At 53.2% G+C, this 19,400-nt stretch overlaps 1 protein-coding gene across 1 annotated transcript in view; it reads left to right on the top strand.

The window, feature by feature from the left end:
• Window positions 1-19,117, top strand: part of VSTM2L (V-set and transmembrane domain containing 2 like) — a 33,683-nt gene extending 14,566 nt beyond the window's left edge. Inside the window, exons 2-4 of the mRNA XM_019750249.3 lie at window positions 7,047-7,216; window positions 8,760-8,810; window positions 17,703-19,117. Coding sequence (XP_019605808.1) covers window positions 7,047-7,216; window positions 8,760-8,810; window positions 17,703-17,975 — 494 coding nt within the window. The 3' untranslated portion in view covers window positions 17,976-19,117. The remainder of the gene's footprint in view (window positions 1-7,046; window positions 7,217-8,759; window positions 8,811-17,702) is intronic.
• The last annotated feature ends 283 nt before the right edge of the window (window positions 19,118-19,400 follow it).

Here is a 19,400-nt window from a genome sequence, read left to right as displayed (position 1 = left end):
TTGGCAATTTAGGCTCAGCCCTGGCCCTTCTCTGTCCACGTAACAGTCACTGGTCTGCGTGTCTCTCCTGTGGACGCTTTGAGGATGAAGGCCTGGCCTGAGCATCTTGGGAAGCTCAGCACAGAGCCTGGCCCAGCGTCCGGGTCCACAGGGGCTGCTCTCTTTCATTCCTTCTGCAGGGAGGCCTTGCGCTCCTACTATGTGCTGAGGCCAGTATATTCCCACTAAGCGCACGCAATTCCTTAAGCTTTGTACAAAATTCTTCCTCTCCACTTCTTGAGAAGAGGAAAACTTGTCCACTCCAAGATGAAACAACCTTTCATCAACTCACACCTTGATACCTCTTGCTGCAGTCAGCCTGTCAGAAGCCAGAGGCTGCCCAGGAGGAAACAAAGAGAACCCGTGGTGCCTCCCCTGGGCCCATCCCACGGCACTCACTCTGCACGCATCCCTGGGGAGGAGGGGGCTCTGGTTGTTTCCTGCTGGGCTCCCTCTGTGCAGCCAGGCTTCTCAGTCCCTGGGGGCTTTTCCATCCCACTTCTCCAGGTTCTCCTCTAATGGACATTACACATCCCCTAATTTCAGGAGTGTGTGAGATTCACAGTTGAGCTAGAGCTTCATTAAACACTCCCTCTGTCGCCCTTTCCCCATATTCTGCCTCTCAGCTGGGAGTTAAGGTGGCCACAGGCCTTCCTGACCCTGTGCCACATACTCTTGCAGCCCGAACACCCAGCTGAGCTGGGCACAGAGCACCTTTCTGGAAATGGTCCCTAGAGAGTCACACTTTTAATGTTGAAAGGGGAGCAGGAGCTTAGAGAGGACTCAGGTTTGGGTTGGAAAACTTTATAGTCAGCCTTGGGATTGAAATCTGACTTTGTTCCTTCATGCTGTGTGACCTCAGGCACCAATACTCCCTCTCTGAGCCTTGGTACGCCCTTCTGTGAAATGGGCTGACAATAAATAGTACCACCTCATTAAGTCTTTGTGAGGATGAAGTGGGGTCCTATGTACAGTGTTTGGCACCTAGGTGGGGTTTCCTTCCTTCAACCCGAGAACGGACTGGCCCTGATGGCCCTCAGGTTCTCTGAGCCTCAGTTTCTCCACCTGTAATAAAGGGACAATGATCTGTGCTCCGCAGGGTTGCTGTGAGAATTATGTGGGATCAGGCACTTCAACTTTCTGGCTCATTGTGGGCCTCCGGCCACAAAGATGATCCCATGGGGTTGATGGGCCTCAAGGTTAGGGGTGGGGGGTGGCTGCTGGGGAAGCAGTTGTGCCCTTTCCTGGCACTGCCAGCATTTATTTATTGCCCTGTTTCATTCTTGGTTCCATTTCATGTGACAACTTTATGGGCCCTCTCAGGGAGCCTCCAGCTTGCCTGTCAGTTTGGCTGGGCATCCCCTCGGCTGGGCCCACGTGGGCCAGGCTGGGCTTAGATGCCAGCATTCATGAGACCAGAAGGAGAGAGGGGGGAGGGGACGGTCCTGCTGGGGCCTGATTCAGGACCTCCCTGGTTGCCTGTGTTCATATGTCTATCCCCATCCCTCCTCTGTGGGTGCATTCCCCCGAAAGACTCCAGTTTGGTACACAGTAGGTGCCCAATTGTGTGAATGAATGACTAAATGAATGAATGAATGAATGATGTCTGTCTTTTTTGTTCTTTTTCTTAGTTTTTAACTTCAGTTCTCTCGAGGTTTGTCTGTCCTTCCTTTCTCACTTTATTCATTTTTTTTTCCAGTACATGCCTAATAGCACCCACTATGTGCCTGTTCCATGCTAGGCGATTCTGGGGCCCTGCCCTGGGGGGGCTCCCAGGCTGGGGGAAGATAACAGACACCTCAATATCTGTCATCTAACACACTCTAGTGGGGCAGTGAAAGGAGGACTCAGAGACTATCAGAAGGTAAAGGAAGCATTGGGCTGAGGGGTAACCACACTAGTTCTCTCTGCTCTGTCCCTGTGCCTCTCTAGCTCCAGCTCTACCTTGGTTCCCCTGACTAGGAGCTGCCGCTGCCCCCAGTCCCCAAGGGGAGCCCTGCTCTCATTCTGGCAAAGATTGATGAGTGGGTGAGGGTCGAGTTCCTGCAGGCTTCCTGGAGGAAGCAGCCTCAAACCAGAGATTTGAAGATTGAGACAGCAGGGAGGGCTGTGCCGAGGGAAAACGATTTGGGTCTAGACCAGAGGGTCTGGGATGGGGAATCTGAGCTCAGAGACAAACGGAGATGGGGGCTGGGCTGGGACCACCTTTGGTGGACAAGCCCCCCTGCGGCCTGAGTGATTCCCACTGGCTGCTTGGGGTATGTGCTGGTAGGAGCAAATGAGGAAGGAGAGAGGTACAGGACTGATGGATGAGAGGTCGTGGGGCCCAGGCGTGAGCGAACTACAGATGTTGTGTCCACTGCATAATTTAATGAGGCTACAAGGAAGCATCTCTACAAATCTCTCTGGAGAGGATAGAATTTTAAGCTAGAAGGTGAGCGGAGGGAGTGATGTTTGTTGCTCACCTACCATGTGCTCGGCGTGAGGCATATATTGCCTTGTGTAATCCTCCCGAGTCCTCTTATTTTTTCCTTTTGTCAGATAAAGCAACAGGCTCAGAGACGTAGAGGGGCTTGTCCAGCTAGGATTTGAACCCAGGTTTGAAGGCAAAGCCGTGGAGGTTTGTGCTGAATCGGGGCCTGGAAGGTTAGCAAGGAGGTCAGGGCCCTGCTCGTGAAGGGTGAGCAAGATCCAGGTCATCCCCTGCCTTTCCCGGAAGCCAAACCCAGGGACTGGGGCCAGGGCCGCAAGCTGTTTCCTGCAGATGATGCCCTGATAACTGGGTCTGGGATTAATTAATACATTGCTTCCCCCAATTAAAAGCAGAAAGGAAGAAGATACTGCATTCAGTCAATCCTCTCTCTCTTCCTGCAGAATCCTAATTTGCGATCACCAGTTTTAATTGTCTTCCCCGTGAGCCCAACCCTGCTTGGGCCCTGGGGCTGGAGAACACAACTGCATCCCTCTCAAAAATCTATAATTATACCTGCCTCCCCCGGGACTGGCTATGAGGAGTTACCTGGCGGGGACAGGAGGAAGTCAAAGAGGAGACATGGACTTTATGTCCCAAACTCAGCAGGGATGCTGGCTTAAAGACTGGGGTCTGGGTGGCTGGAGGGAAGGAGGTGGGGGTCGGGGGTGGGGGAGAGAGGCTGCAGGAGCAAGATCTAGACGTTACAAGCTCCCACTCTAGAGTCCTCGAGAATTGGGTGCCAATGTAACTACCTACTCACTCTAGGGCCTTGGGCAAGTCATTTAACCTGTCTGAGCCTCAGCTTACCTATCTGAAAATGGGTTTCATAATGATCATACCTAATCCATAGCATGATGGTGGGAGCATGAGAAAAGGTATGTAAAGGGCTTGACTTAGTAGTGCCTGGCACAAAGCAAGTACTCTGTATTTCTTAGAGTTTATTACATCAACGTCATCATCAAAATTAGGATGGGTAACCTACCAGTTTCTGGTGCTGATGCGGTGTCCTCACACACAGAGTTAGGAGAAGGAGCAAGGACTGCTTGCCAGTGACAGCTCCACACTTTCAGTGGAGGTAGGAGGAACTGAGCTCCCTGTCTCTGGAGGTATACAAGTGGGATGCAGACTTGTTGAGCCTGGTGGCTGAACTTCACCTCATAATTCAGACCAGATTCTGAATGGGGCTGATGGACCCCTGGATCTTAGGGACAACTGCTGGTCAGACGTAGGTTCAAAACCCAGCTCTCTGTGAATCTTGGCTGTCATGTCATCTTTCTGAGCCTCATTTTTCTTGTCTGTCAAATGGGAGTAAGGGGATCAGAGAGTATTGGTGACAGTGTCTGAGTAGTGCTAGGCATGCAGTAGATGCTCAATTAATGATGTAGATTTAACAAAAACAGAAAAGCAAGGCTCTCTGGATATCCCTTCTCCCTGCCTTGGCTCACACCACTCTTTCTCCTTGCCTCTGCCTCCCGTCCTTCAGGGCCTGGCTAACATGCCTCTCCTTCCTCCCCAAGATTCCCCTCCTCCCTCAAGTATAAATGATCCCTCCCTTGCCAATGCCCAGGGCACCGCCCTTAGGACACGCATTACTTTCTCCCTCAGACTGTCTGACTGGTGGGGCTCTTGGACCATGAGTTCTAATCCCCATTGCACAGAGATGCAAATTGAGGCTCAGAGAGGAAGAGAGATTCTCCTAAAGTCACACAGCAAGTGTGTTGACAGAAAGAGGCTCAGTCCTCCATCCCTGGCTCCCAGTCCTGCGTTCCAGGTGCTAGCCCACATACATGGCTTCTCCCTGAGTGGTGGTTTTGGGGGGTCCTTGGGGCGGTGCCAGGGACAGGCCTTCATGTTGCTGCCTGTGAACAGGGAGACTTAGATTTGCCATCAAATTCCCAGAGCCTCAGTTTCCCCCCTTGTCCTGTAGACATACTGCCCCCTTCACCACTGAGGTTGGAGCCAATGAGGCCCTGAGGGGGTTACCCCCAACCCACCCCACCTAGGCAGCTCCTGGCAGGGTTGGAAGGGAGAGGCCCTGGGACCAGAGCCCACTGTGGGAGGGATTGCTGGTGGCCACACCCACAGCCTCCTTGACTCCCTCTCCATCTTCCCCTCAAAGACCCTCCCTGCTCTGGCTCAGGACTACCTGCCCCACTGGGCAACACCTCCTCAGGAAGCCTCCCCTGATTGCCTGAGGCTGGGTGAAATGTCTCCTCTGTGCCTGCCCAGGCCTTTGCACTCATAATAAAACAGACTGCCCATCCTGCCCCATGGGACTCTATAAGAGTGACTGTTTTGGATTGTTCCTTTTAAAGAAAGCTCTACAACCAAAAAGAGTTGAATTCTCTGGGAAGAGCATGGCCTTAGGAGTGAGACAGGCCTGAGTTCAAATGCAGACTCTGCCATGTGGCCTTGGAAGGGTCACTCCCCAGCGCTGGGCCTTGGCTGCCTCCCCTGAGCAAGGGGGACGTGGGACGGGGAGGGGAGCCGAGGCTGATACTGAGTCCTCACCTGCTGGGTTGCCTACTGTACCCGGCCACTGCACACCAGAAGTGTGGCTCGTCTAAACTGTGATGTGGTATAATTGTGTAAAATACACACGAATTTCCAAGCCTCAGCACAAAAAAGAATGTAAAATATCTCATTAATACTTTTTATTATTTGAAATGATCATTTTTGTGATAGCTTGGGTTCATGAAAATACATTGTTAAAATTCATTTCTCCTGTTAAAAAAACTTTTTTTTTTTTTTTTTTTTTGGTAACTTTTTTTTAATGTGGCTACCAGAAACTTGAAACTTCTGTGTCCTCTCACGTGTGGCTGGCGTTCTGTCTGTTGGACAGTGCTCGCTACATGACCATTACTGGGATATGGGGAGAGAGGTGGCTGTGTGGTGGGGTTCCCACAAGGCTGTGTGGTGGGGTTCCCCACAAGGCTGTTTGCGGGTGGAGGGCCTGGCCGAGGACTCGGGGCCTGAGGTCTGACCTTGCTGAGGCCCGGCTGCTGAGCAGAACTAAGCCATACACTGCCCTCTCTGCGCCTTGCTTTCTGCATCAGCAAAAAGAGCTGGTGGGCCAAGGTCAGAGTTTTCAATCAGTTAGGAGAGGGGGTAGCCTGTGGGCAGAAGGAGACTGAGTGAGAGTGGATGGAGACCCCCATCCCTTCCCAGGTCACCCTGGTAGAGTCCCCACCCAAGGAAGCCGGTCTCTGCCCTTCTTTCCATCAATTTTTCTGCCTCGCTGGGTGGGGCACCTTACAGGCTGCAGCCGCCAGGTGGGGTTCGGGTGGGAGTACTGACAGACACAGCATTCCTGGGTGACCTGCTTACTGCCACGCATCTTTCCAGGGCGTGATCATCTCTCCTGAGAAGAGGGACAAATTCTAACTACACCTCAGGACAATATGTGTTTGGGGAGATGAGAGACAAAACATATGGTGGGGAGAGGCGGAGGGCCGTATAAAATGGGGGTTTGTTTTCTCCTTTATCTGACAGTGTCGCAGGGAGGGGGGTTTAGGTGGAGCTCCTGCTGGGACAGGGGAAGCGCCTGTCCTGGGATTTGGTGGGGGAGCTGGGCCCTGCAGGGAATGGGAGGCAGGTGGGGCACCCATTGCCCTCTGGGGCCCTGAGAGGACGGAGAATGTCCTACCTGTTGGGCACACATGGAGCACCTACCTACTAGGTATCAAGAACCGCGTAGCATGGGGAGCTCTGGGTCCCTGTTCTCATGGAGTTTCGATGGTAAAATATGCAGTGAACAGATACTTAACCGTGACTAGGGCTGGCGTGAGGTGGGGGTGGGGGCACCTATTCAGGTTCATGTGGTGAGGGACCGCCCTTTGGAGGAGCCGACTTTGAGCTGAGCTCTGAGAGACTTCCTGGGCAAAGAGGGGCCCAGGGAACAGCATTACAGGCATTGGGAACAGCCAGGGCAAGAGTGAGGTGGAAAGAGGCATGTTCACAGGGCAGAGAGGAGACCAGGAGGTAGGCGGGGTCTGACCCCACCCTCCACCCCCCAACCTGGTGGGCTTTCTCCTCAGAGCAGTGGGGAGCCAGGGGAGGGCTCTGCGTAGGGATGGCCAGGTCTGACTTGCTTTTACAAAGACAGCCCTGGCTGCTGTGTACTGGGGTTGGAAATACCCTGGAGGGAACCGCGTGGAAGCAACTGGAGAAGTCTGGAAGAATTGATGAGAAAGGCAGCTTCCTTTCTGGCCTTCTGGCCTCCTTGCTCACACCTTGCTACCCAGCCCTCTTTCTGATTTATTACTCCCCTACGTGATTCTCCTATAGTGCCCACGGGTCTAGGATAGAAGCCTGGCTCGAGTGGGGCATTCAAGGCCCTGGGCCTGCTCCTTCAGCCTGGCATCTTGCCAGCTGCACTGCACATGCCTCTACGTGCCCCAGCTGAAGCCAGGACAATCCCACCTGCAGGTCTGGCTTCTCCCACTCTCTCTGCCTCTCCCCCACCCGCAGCCCTGTGCCTGCTGGCCTTCCGTTTCCTGAGACCCGGCCATTCCTCCCCCATTTCTTTGCACAGCTCTGTTCACAGAGACACCCCATGACATGACAGCACGGACAGGCGAGGACGTGGAGATGGCCTGCTCCTTCCGCGGCAGTGGCTCCCCCTCCTACTCGCTGGAGATCCAGTGGTGGTACGTGCGGAGCCACAGGGACTGGACTGAGAAGCAGGCGTGGGCCTCGAACCAGGTACCACCCCTGGGGAGACTCCCAGTTGGGCTGGGAGAATCCTGGTCCCCTGGGTAGGGCTGTGTCTCTGCCCCTCATCTCTTCTGGGGAGTACGGCTCCAGCTAGTTTGTCCTCTGCAGCACCCAGCTGCCTCTCTCCCTTCTTCCTGAAACAGAGGCTTGTTTTCAGGGCGGGGGGCCCAGCTAGGCTGAGTTTGGGAGGGGCCCAACAACAAGGGCTCTCCAAAGAACATAGAGGCCCATCCTTCCTAGTACAAGTGGGGAAACTGAGGCGAGGGACAGAAGCTGACTCACCTTCTGTGACTTCTCCTACAGACATGGGACAGCCTGTTGCTGAGTTCAGTCATGTGCACGCATGCATGCAGACCCTTCCACATGTGCAGGCACAGTCCTGCCACCCACTCACTGCACACGCATTGGCCTCTACACATGGACACGCTCATACATGCACACGGCTGGAGCAGATGCTGTTGAGGTCCCTGCCCACTCACCGGAGCCACCCCTCCCATCCCCTGCCACCAGCCCCACTGCCAACTGCCAACCCCTGTGACTCTGCCCGAGGGTTTTCTGTGGACAACAGAGCCTGCTGGCCAGAGAAGCACCTTACCGATGATTGACAAGAGTCGGAGGATAAATCCTGCAGCTCCCTTCCCTGAGGTGCCCAGCGGGAGTCGGTTCCGGTTGCCCAAAGTTGCTGACTTGATAACACACCCATTATTGACTTCCTTCCCTTTTTGGTCTCATTCACTCACTCCTCTGCTGATGTTTCCTGGGATTACCTCCCAGATAAACTACTGGCACTTGAATCTTTTGTCTCAAGTCCTGCTTCTAGGAGAACCCAAACTAAGACACTTTATTATCGCACTTATGTGTACACAGATAATATGCCAGCACGTACGTATGTGTCCACCCATTTATATATGAACACATATATTTACACACCTTCATATGCATATATGGACATGCGCACACATTCTCCCATGTTCAGGAAATAGCCTCTAACATGTCCTGTCTTGCTCCTGAGAGTGTCAACTCTCCAACACACAGGCTTAGAAGACTCCAGTGGTCAGAGAAAGCCCTTAGGCGTAGGTGCCGGTCTTTGCAGTCAGATGCCTCCGGGGTCAGCTTGCAGGGAATGGCGTGTGGGCAGGGCTCCAACAGTATCTGCTGCAAACCCTCGTGTGTGACACACCTGAAAATACAACACATTCACAGGTATACACAAGTGTACAGACACACCAAATACTCACATTTTTGCCTGTTCACACATACCCACTCCATATATCCCCAAGTACTCACATATCTACATGCCAACATAGCACACACACACACAGGCAGTTTTACAGGCAGCTCCTTTATTGTCCTTTGCTCTGACTCACCCCCACCCCCTAAGAGGACATAGAGCTGAGGGACCCCCCAGTTCCAGACCCTGGGCCCTCACAGCGTCACGTGCTGTAACTAGAATCTTAGCTGTTGTCTGTATACCCACCCGGTGATGCTAACGCCTTGTGTCTGTTTTTTCTGCCCCTCCCATTCCCAACAGCTAAAAGCATCTCAGCAGGAAGACGCTGCAAAGGACGCCACCAAAATAAGTGTGAGTTTTGATAATGACTTCTCACAAGGGCTCTAATGGAGAAGACAGCTGTAATTTAAAAAAAAAATTTTTTTTTTTTTGGGTCCAGTTCAGCAGGGAGCTTAGGCAAGAAGGTGGAGGAGACGAAAACAAGAAGGGAAAAAAAATGGCTCTGCTCTGTTTTGTAAAAGCCAGAGATTTTTCAAGTTCATTGAATGACAGGCACAAAAAATGACAGGGGGAGAGAAGACGCATTCTCTCCTGTCGGGAGCCAAGGCTGTGTGCGTCCCCAATGCTTCGTGTCTGTCTCAGCAGCATTTGTTATTTGGGGAACCAACAGGGTCTAATGAGACTGAGCTGGCTTTTTTCAGCCCGTCATGACTGACAGCTGCAGCCTCTCACGGTCACTGGGGTCATCTGGCTCCCAGGGTTGAGGCAGGTAGGGGAACGATAGCCGAAGGGTTTTAGGCCTGGCTGGCAACTTCTTAGGCAGTGACACATTTCATTATCATTGCTACACCTCTACAGAGAAGGGCAGTCGTTCACCCATTTGATAGGTGGGGCACCTGAGGCTTAGAGGGGGCAAAGACTTGGTATCACGATGTGGCTAAGACGCCTCGAGCTCTGTCTCTAGGCTGTCCTGGAGCCCAGTGAGGTAGGGGACCCAAGGAGCTCAGGGAGTGACAGTTTTTGTGAAGGAGGGGCATCCAAAGAGGGGCCTACAAGAGGCAGACAGGATTGAGAAAGGAGGGCGAAAGGGACTGAGGAGAGCGGACTGGCCTGGGGACACATGTGCCCTTTGGACCAGGCTGGGATTGTGCGTGGAGCATGAGGTCAGCCTGGCGGGAAGCTAGGAGTCCACCAGCCTCGCACTCAGAAAATTCAGGTGCCTGCAGAGGGTGTGAATGTGTATATATGAGGCGTGGCCTCCATATCACTTTTCTGCTGCTGCGTCCACAACTTTTCAAGGACTTGGGGAGCTCAGAAGTGCCACAGCAGAAGTCACAGTGTAGAGTGGACACTGGGAGGCATGGGGGTGCCAGGCCAGGCATTGGAGGTGGCAGAGTGGAGGCAGGGAGGCCAGGGAAGAGGCTCCCGCACACCCTCAGGCAAGAGGCGGGCAGATGAGAGAACAGGGCACTCACCATTGGTGCTGTCTGGCCCAGGACCTTTTGGAGTTGGGGGTCTGGAAATTGGAGTGGGCCCACCTGCTTTCCACCCCTGCCCTCCACCTCCCCCGTCTCTGCCCAGGGCACATCCATATGTAATGCCCCGTTTCTTGCCCAAACACTCACCAGGTAAGCCCGAGCCGGTAGAGATCTCTGTGTATGTACACCCTGTTCATCGCAACTCTCTCTCCTATGATTTTGTTTAGGGTTTAAGGAGCATCTCAGGCAAAGAAGAGAATAATCTAATTGATTTAGAGGATTAGAATTCGAGGCTGCTGGGCCCCACGTGAGGGGAATGCAAAGATGCTAATTAGTTAAATAAAATAAATGTGCTCAGTGTGAGTGTGCAATCGCTCCCCCATCCTCAGCCCCTGTGACTCTTGCACCATCTGGGGCTCCCGGGGTCTGGTTAGGGAACTCACAGTCATAGACCCAGCTCCTCCTGCAAACAGCGTCACACACATGACTGTTCTTAAATATGCAGACACGGCGGAGTTGGCCGACACCTGTAAGCAGATGGTCACTGTGGTTTCCTGCAGTTTAGGAGAAGATCACACTTTTCTCTGTCACCTTCAAGGCTCTGTGCTCTCTGTTCACCCTCTGGGCTGTCTCATCTTGCTTGCCCTGGCTCCCCTTCCCCACCCACCCCTGGCTGCTTTTCCGCCTTCGCACAGGCCAGTTCTTCTGCCTGGAAAACTGTTCCTCTCTCTTCCGTCAGCGCTGAGCTCAGGAACCTCCCTTGATCCTGTGACTCAGCTGGCACCCATACTCCTCCCTGCTGGCTGCATTGCTGTCGCTAATTATCCGTTCCTGTGATGATTTGTTTTATGTCTATCCCCCCGGAAACAGTGGGGCTGGAACTGTGCCTGCCTGATTCACTGTGACATTTCCAGAGCCTAGCACAGCGCCTGGCATGTAGTAGGTGCCCAGTAAAAGAGTATTGAATGGCTGTCACATACACATGCCCAGACCAATGGGGTTGTAAACCCAGAATGATTTTGATACACAGAGATGCATCCCGTGCTTGCCCATGAAAATGAAGGAGCAAAAGGGGCTCGTGTGGGACCATGGGACCTGGGGAATCCAGGCCCTGTTCTGCAGGAGCCAACTGAGCCAGGCAGAAATTTCAGCCCACTAGTCCGATGTCATCTAAAAATCTCAATTTTGATGGAATTGATTTTTAAATGTTGGGATCTAATTTGATGTTTGGAAAACACCGTGGGAGCCACACAGTGCAGTCTACCTGCTGGACAGAGTTGGGGTTCTGGGGGAGGAAGAACAGTCAGCTTGGTGGGAGCAGGGCTCCAGGGATGGGCACTGCGACCTGTGGGGGCTGCCATGGTCACCCTGGGAGGCTTCAGAGAGGCCATGCTGAGCTCTGAGGTTAGCACTGTGAGGACCCACGGGGGCCAGCACTGAGTGAGTGTCCCAGGAGCTGGGTCCTGGCTTCCGCTCTGCCACCTCCCTGTGCTTCCCTGTCCCCACTCACGGTTGTCGAATGCCTACATGGAAACACTGTGTAAACTGTAAAGTCCTGTGGACTCGGCCACGTGAATGACAGTGGTTACTAGAGTGGAAACTTAACACGAATTTGCAAATCACAAGACTCCTTCCTATTCCCAGTAGGCAGAGGAGCTGGAAAGGACACCCTGCTTCTTTGCGGGAAGGTGGCGGGGAGAAGAGAGGTCAGAATATTGTAGGGAGATTGTTTATGTGGGAGGAGAGGCACATCTGTGATAAAATAATATAATAATAATAATCATGATGGTAAAGCAGCTAACATTGATTGAGTGCCTGCCATATGCGAGGAACCATAAGCACTTTACACGAATTATTTCATTTAACTTGGGGCCTGGGGAAGGACCCCTGGCCTTAAAAACATCTCTCTCGGGGGCTTGTATATGCTGAGGAGGCCTCCATCAGGGCCTCAGTCCTGCAGCTCAGGAAAATTCCTCTGCATAGTGCCCATTTTCAAGTTCCGGAAGTTTTTCTTTTGTTCTCATTGAAGTTCTTTGTTCTCGAATTTAGGTTAATTTCCCTTTAACCGGTTTTGCAAGTAGAGATGGTCCCCAACTTCCTAATTTTTAGACAAGGTGAAGTTCTCCACACACACACCTTCTCGCTTAGGGGCTCACCTGCCTTCGTCACCGTTAGTCCCTCCTCTGGTCTCACAGAAATTGTTTGTGCTATAGATGCATTTTGTAAAACCTGCTTCAGTCTGAAAGAGCCACGGGCAGCCTGAGTCCCCGTGTATATGGGGCTCAGTGCTCTGGTCCACTCATCCTAACCCCGCCCTCCCCTTCCAGCCAAGCTCCTAAAAGCCAGGTACAGCCACAGAGGCTTCTGGAACCACACTCAGCCACCCCCCACCCCATGCTTCTGCTTCCCCAATCAAAGGCAGCTGCATCAGTCAGATTAACCTAGTGTCCCTGCAGGCCAAACCCCTCCTGCCCCGCCTGGCTGCCCCCCACGTGTGGTGCACAGGTGGATACCACATGGGTGTGGGAACGTGGGGTGGGAGGGGTGGGACCACTGGCAGTGCACGAGGTCTGCAGCCTTCCCAAAGAATTACCAGGCCAAGTGGTGGGTCAGGGTTTCCTACGATTTGATTTTTTGCTGTAGACATTTCTATCTTGTGTTGAAATTCCTGCAGTAATTCACAACGTACATAGGGCATTACGTTCTGAAGTCTGCAAGGGAGGTGAGACTCACACGGAGTCAAAATTATCCATCCTGGGAATCCCTTGGAACGTCCGTAGAGCCGCTGGCCTGTGGTCGGGGGCCATGAAGATGCCTCTGCGATGGCCATGGTCACACACACCCAGTCCCTGCCCTCAGCGTCCTCCCAGTTAGTGTGGGAGACGGATGTTAACCCAATAATCACACACGATAAAAAGTAACATGACAATTGTGGCCATCAAAATGAGTAGAGCTGCCTGGGAGTCGGAGCCCATAACAGAGGGCGTGACCTAGTCTTCCAGTGGGGGTGGGGGTGGGGTGAAAGGTGAGGAGGGGGCTGGGGGAGTGTCTGGAAGGGCTTCCTGGAGGAAGTGCTATTTGAGGTGAGGGCTAAAGTATAGATGAGTTGACTAGCAGTAGGGGAGCTTCTCTAGGTATGTGTGTTAGAGGCAGAGGGGAGGGGAGGATGAGACCCCAAAGTGCCCCCCCTCCTGGCAGCTACTTCGGAGAGCAGTAGAAGGAAGGGCTCCAAGTTAAGGGCACTGGAAAAGATCTGTCTGGTTGTCATGGGAGAACAGATTGGAAGGGGCTGGAGAGGCTTTGGGGAGATCGGGAAGGAGGCTGGGGTGATGACAGGAAGCCAGGACCTTGCTCTGGCCAGTGCAGGGGGATCTGGATTCTAGAAAGAAGGGAAGGAGGCCCAGTGGTGTTCAGAGGGAATATCGGTGGGATTCAGAGATACGTTGTGCGTGTGTGGAAACAGCAATAGGGATGGTGACTTGGGAGGGTCTGGCTGGGGTGCTGCGGCTTCCCGGGGCCCAGATTTGGGGACACCCTGAGCTGAGCTCTGAACATGCTTGACAGGCTGGTTGGAGTGGCTGGGTGTTGCTGATGGGGGCATGGGAGTGGCAGAGCTCAGAGCAAGGCTCAGCGTGGGGCAGGGACCGTCTGACCCCCATTCCTCACCCCAGCACCTTCCCAGGACCACCACATCATTCTTAGGCGTCAGTCGCGAGGCCACATATAGGGGAGGTCTGGCAGCAGGGATGCAAATTGGCACCACCCATTCTTCCTGGCACAGCTCAGGAGAAAGAGCCCAGCCTGCCCACCTGATGGCCCAGCAGCCACTGCTGTGCCCGGAAAGGCCTAGACCCCGGGCGAGCCGGGAGGAGACCGAGCTTGGGCCTGGTGTGGACTTGCCTTGTTTCTTTCAGCGTAATTAGGTGCTTAATTGTACCACTAGGGCCTATCAATGCCTGTGCGGAGGTGATTATGATTTACAGCCAGGCTGCCCTGTGGGGCTCTCTTCTCCCGGCCTCTTCAGTCGAATTGGAGGTCTGGGATGCAGAATTTTCGGCCCAATTTGTGAATGGTGAAACCCAACAGGCTGCTTCTCCCACCCCCAAGAAGCTGGAGCAGGAGGATGGGCCCCCTCCCACAGGCTGTTTCTGAGGGGCTGGGCGCCCCTAAAACATGTAGAATTGGGGGTTTTGAGTGGGAGGGGGTGGAGAGACAGACCTGAGGTTTCCTGGTCATGGGAGGCTCCCCAGAGATGTGTTTAAGGCTTGGTTTCTGTCACCAGCTGGGGGCCTTGAGCAAATCAATTCACCTTTCCGAGCCTCAGTTTCCTGACCCATACAATGGGTATCCTAGCAGTACATACATCACGGGGTTATTGTAAGGTTTAAATAAGGTGTATGAAGTGTTAGCACATCATCTCACAATGATGAAGCCCTCCATAAACACTACCACCAGCACTACTGTTACTGTTGTTATTTTTATAAATCGCCTTCTCCAGATGGTGCTTGAAGGCACAGACCACTGGGGCTGGGAGGAAGCAGTGCCTCCCACTGATGTGTGCCTTTGCCCTTTGTCCTACTGGAAACCAGCTCCCCGGGGTGCTGGTTTATGGGTGTGAGGTCTGTGTTCTCCACTCGACCATGAGCCCACGCAAGCATTGCTGCGGCCAGACTGGTTTACAGATGTATCTCCTCAGAGTGGGCGCTTGCTAAACGTGTGTGGAATGAATTAATATGTAGCTGAAGAACACTGAGGCCAGGGTGCCGGTGACCTGTCAGGGCCAGAACCCAGCCTCCAGCAGTCCATGCCGTGCTTCCCGTCCCCCTCCTCCTCTCTGGGGGGAACAGCTTTACTTTGGAAGGCCATATGTGTTTGCTGGCAGTCAGGGTGGGAGGGAGCTGACTGCTGGGGATGGTGGGGAGCCGGTGGCCTTAGCATCCCGTCTGGGGATGGGTGAGGGTGGTCAGAGGGGTGGGCCATGCTTGATGCTCTCTCCCTAGGAGCCGGCTGCTCCCAGCGCTTCACATTATTACTCCATTAGCGCCTTGTAGGGTTGACAAATGAAGGATAATTAATATCCGTGAGGGAAACAGATGTTGAGGTAATTCGCTCCCCGCTGCGCATTTGCAACAGCATCCCCTAACTCCCCCAGAGCATGGCAGGGCCATAGGACCTCTCTGTGCCCTTGGTCAGAGGTGAGGGAATCAGCAGGGCTGATGGCCTCCAGCTGGGCCCAGTCCTCAGCATGGGGAGGGGCCACCTGGCCCCCATACCAAGAGGGGCTGCTGGAAAGATTTCCCACCGCTTGCTATAGGGACATTCTGCCTAGTCCCACCTCGGGCCTCCTGCTGTACCATGATTTCCTGCTTTGTGGGGGATGGTGACCAGCTGGAAAGGCTCAGAATAAGAGAGGATGGGCCAGGCTCCCTGCTGGTACCCACTCACCCTCTTCCCTTCTGGATCCTGGGAATCCCTCCACCCCGTGACCCTGCCAGCTCTGGGTGACCTTCTGTGGGCCTGTCACCATTTGGAGGGTTAGAGTGCATGAAGTCAGCCCTGGGTTGAGTTCCTAGCTTTGCAACTCACGGACTCAGTGCCCATGGGAAGGAAAGTCACTACTGCTTCCAGGGCCTTTGTTTCACCATCTGTAAAGTGGGTAGAATCATGTGTATGTGACCTAAACTTAGAAAGCATGATACCTAGTTACCACTTCAGTTCCTGAGAGAAGGAACTATAGTGAGTCCATTCATTATACAAATCTTTTATTGCTATTATTATATTATTATTTACAGGGAATTAGACCCCATAATGGTCACTAAGATGAATAAAATAGATATTCCTGCCCTCGTGGAGTTTGTAGTTTAGCCAGAAAGAGAAACAAAAAATAAAGTCAACAGACAAATCAATTAAATGGTTCTCAAGTTGTGAGGACTGCTCTGAAGGAAATAAACAGGGGGCTGTGGTGGAAGGCTTCTTGGAGGAGGTGATGTTTGAGAATGAATGAGAGTCAAGCAGGTGAAGAGAGATGGGGCACAGCGCCCAGGCAGAAAGACCAACATGTGCAAAGGACCTGCGATCAGAAAGAGCTTGGCATTTGGGAGCGATGAGAAGGGGCCAGGGAGGCCAGAGCAGATTAGCAAGATGATTTGAAGGTACATGTGTGAGTGCCCAGCACGGGATCTGAAGCAAGTTTGCAGGGCAAATGTACCCCCTTGGAGTCTGCCCTATGCATCCTGGCCTCGTCACTTAAAGGTGATCATCAGGGGCATCCCCCTCCAGCAGTTAGTTGTCTCTCTCCTCCACCCCCAGAGGAAAGGGACTCGTAGGGCTCAGGGCTGGGGCCACAGGTCTGGAGCCCACTCAGCTCCAGCCTGGGCCTGGTGAGCCTGTGATGCCAGCGGGTGGTAAGATAACTGGAAAGGAGTTTACCAGCTGGCAGTTTGGGACTGATTGCCACTGTTCTGTCTAGGTGGGGCAGGGGCTGCAGGAAGTGGGCCAGGGAAGTAAGAAGGCTCTAGGTAAGAAGAGGCCAGGGAAGGATGGAAGCTCTCTCCCACCACCACCACCCTCTCCACAAGCCCAACTCTCCCCTCCCTTTTTAACACTTTTTATTTTGAATTGTAGACTCACAAAAAGTTACAAAAATAGATCATAGATGGGATCTATTTCTCACTGATGTATCTTACATAACTGTCCAACTGCCTTTTCTCCTTTGATTGAAAAAACTTACAGTAGGTTTATGTTCGTGGCAGATTTACCCCAGGTCCATCAACAAGTGGCTGGATAAACACATTGCAGTGTATTCAGGTGATGGAATAGTACACAGCAATGAAAAAGCACGAACTGAGCCGTGCAACAACATGGAGAAACTAGGTGATATGTTGTGTGAAAGAAGCTGCACATGAAAGAGTTCAAGAGCAGGCCGAACTAAAGCTACAGCGATGGAAGTCAAAGCGGTGGTTAACTCCATGGGGGTGAACACTGACAAGGAAGGGCCACAAGGGGGCGCTCCAGAGGGCTATGAAGGTCCCTGCCTTGCTCTGGTTGGTGGTTGCACAGGCATACACAGCAGTAAAATTTTATTGAGTGTGCACTTTACTGTATATAAGTTAAATTTCAATTTTAAAATAAAAATTTTATTCAAATAAAATCAAATAAATAAAAAGCCAAAGCACAAAGACAACTATCATAGACACTCGCTCCCCCCAACTGGGGTGAATAGTTTTTAAAATCCTAATATATTTGTGATCAACCTTTATTTCTTTTTTAAGAAATAAAATATTCCAGACTAAGCTAAGAACGCACTTTGCAGTCTATCCCTGGTCCACGGCCCTCCCACAGGTACCACCCCCAAGACCACCTCCACTAGGAGCCACTGTGTTTCCTCCCGTCTGTTTTAAACTTTGACACCACAAGTCTCCAAAACCAATATAGAGTATTTTTATGTGTTTATTTACAAAAATGGCATCACACTGTAGGGATTTTGTAATGAGTTCTCACTTCCTGCACGTCACTGAGCTGTAACATGCCTGGCTCTTAACTCGTTCTTTTTAACTGCTGTGCAGTATTCCATTGAATAACCTCACTTCCGCCTATTTATCCTTTCTGTTGATGGACGTTTAAGTAGCTTCTGCTTTGTTGCTATTTAACTTCGTGTGATCTCGTGGGAGTGTCTATGGGGCCCGACCCTAGGAGGGGCTTCCTAGATGACACTGTCTTCCGGCTGCGTCCCACGGCCAGGTCACAGTCTCTCTGTCGCCCCCAGGTGGTCAAGGTGGTGGGCAGTAACATCTCCCACAAGCTGCGCCTGTCCCGGGTGAAGCCCACAGATGAAGGCACCTATGAGTGCCGTGTCATCGACTTCAGCGACGGCAAGGCTCGGCACCACAAGGTCAAGGCCTACCTGCGGGTGCAGCCGGGGGAGAACTCAGTCCTGCACCTGCCTGAAGCCCCGCCCGCTGCACCCGCCCCACCGCCACCCAAGCCTGGCAAGGAGCTGCGGAAGCGCTCCGTGGATGAGGAGGCCTGCAGCCTCTAGACTGACGCCCACCCTGCCACCTGCCTGCCCCGCGCCCCTACGGCCGTAGAGTGCATGAGGAGATGCTGGACCCCTGGGGACAGGACGGCCTGGGTCCAGCCGCCTCCCCATCCCCGAGACCGCCTGTGGCCACTACGTCGGCCCTCCTCTTACCACCCCTTTGCTCAGCATGTAAGCCCCACCCATCCCTTCCTTTCCAGCCCCCTGCGGTGACCTGGCTCAGAGGAGGTGGCCCCAGGCACCAACGGAACAACCGCCCCTGAACGTTGGGGGGGGACACCATGCTGGGGCCAGACTGCCGCCCTCTTTTGTCACCAGCTTCAGTGGAGTCCAGTGTTTTCGCTTTGCTTGCTTGTCTCCCAGCCCTATCCCTAGCCAGGGCCTCCCAGCCTTACGCTCCCTCCTTCCCACCATCCCCTCCTTGGACCTGGGGATGTGGACAGTGACCCCTCCCCAAATTTGGACTTGAGTCTTCTGAGCAGAGCTAGGCCTCCCCCCTGGTGAAGAGAGGGGCCAAAGCCCTCAAGGGAGCCTTGCTCTGGGGCTGTGGCCCGGTAGCAGGGTCACTCACAGGGGCCCTGGGAGGAGAGGGAGACACCCCACTGCCTCCTGGAGGGTCATTCATGGTCAGCCTCCTTATACCTAAGAAACAGCTCCCTGTCGCAGCCTCCAGGGAGACCTTGGGACCAGGAATCTCTGCCCCTTCACATAGCAAGTTAGAAGGAGGACCTTTCCCCTCTGAGCCCATGGCCCCATGCAGAGTTTTGCACCAGCAGGACCCCTTTGAGGGTCTTTGAGGCTTTTCCAGGAGCCCCCCTCTGCCAGCCCCCAACATCCCAGCCACCTCTTGGGGTCCATGCCAAGCCTACCCAAGGACCTGGGGCTGTTGGGAGCCAAGGGACCCCAGTACCAATCCCTTCACAATTACTGATCAGGGGACACGTGCCCCTGGTGATTTGTAAATATTTCTATTGGGCCAAACACCCCTCAGAACTGGCTCAAACCTCTGGCCACCCCTCAGCAATGGAGTAGGGGATGTGGGAGAGGCCGAGGGCTTTGCCCAGGGGTGTGTGGGTAACCTTGTACACATGATCCAATCCGTGACTACCAGACAACCTGAATAAAGCGGTTTAAAAAAAAAACCTCGGGCAGTGTCATTCTGGGGCATGCGTGTGTGGAAACAGTGTGGTGGGGGAAGGGAGGGGGTGAGGGCTTGAGCAGCCCACACCCACGCCTCACTCAGCATCTTCCTACTCCTGCTTTCTGCCCTCCAAGCACAGAACAAGAGCCGGTGTGGGCACAGGGAGAGAGCAGAGGAAAACAAGCCTTTGTCCAGCCCCAGGCACTTGAACTATTCTTAGATTCTGAGGTAATCACATGTACAGAAGAATGCCTAAAACATGTTTACTGATTTGTGAATAAATT

Source organism: Rhinolophus sinicus, chromosome 13 (assembly GCF_057876585.1).
Source record: "Rhinolophus sinicus isolate RSI-liver-muscle chromosome 13, RSI-T2T, whole genome shotgun sequence".
In the NCBI taxonomy this organism is placed as follows: domain Eukaryota; kingdom Metazoa; phylum Chordata; class Mammalia; order Chiroptera; family Rhinolophidae; genus Rhinolophus; species Rhinolophus sinicus.
This window is presented reverse-complemented; position numbering and strand designations above follow the sequence as displayed.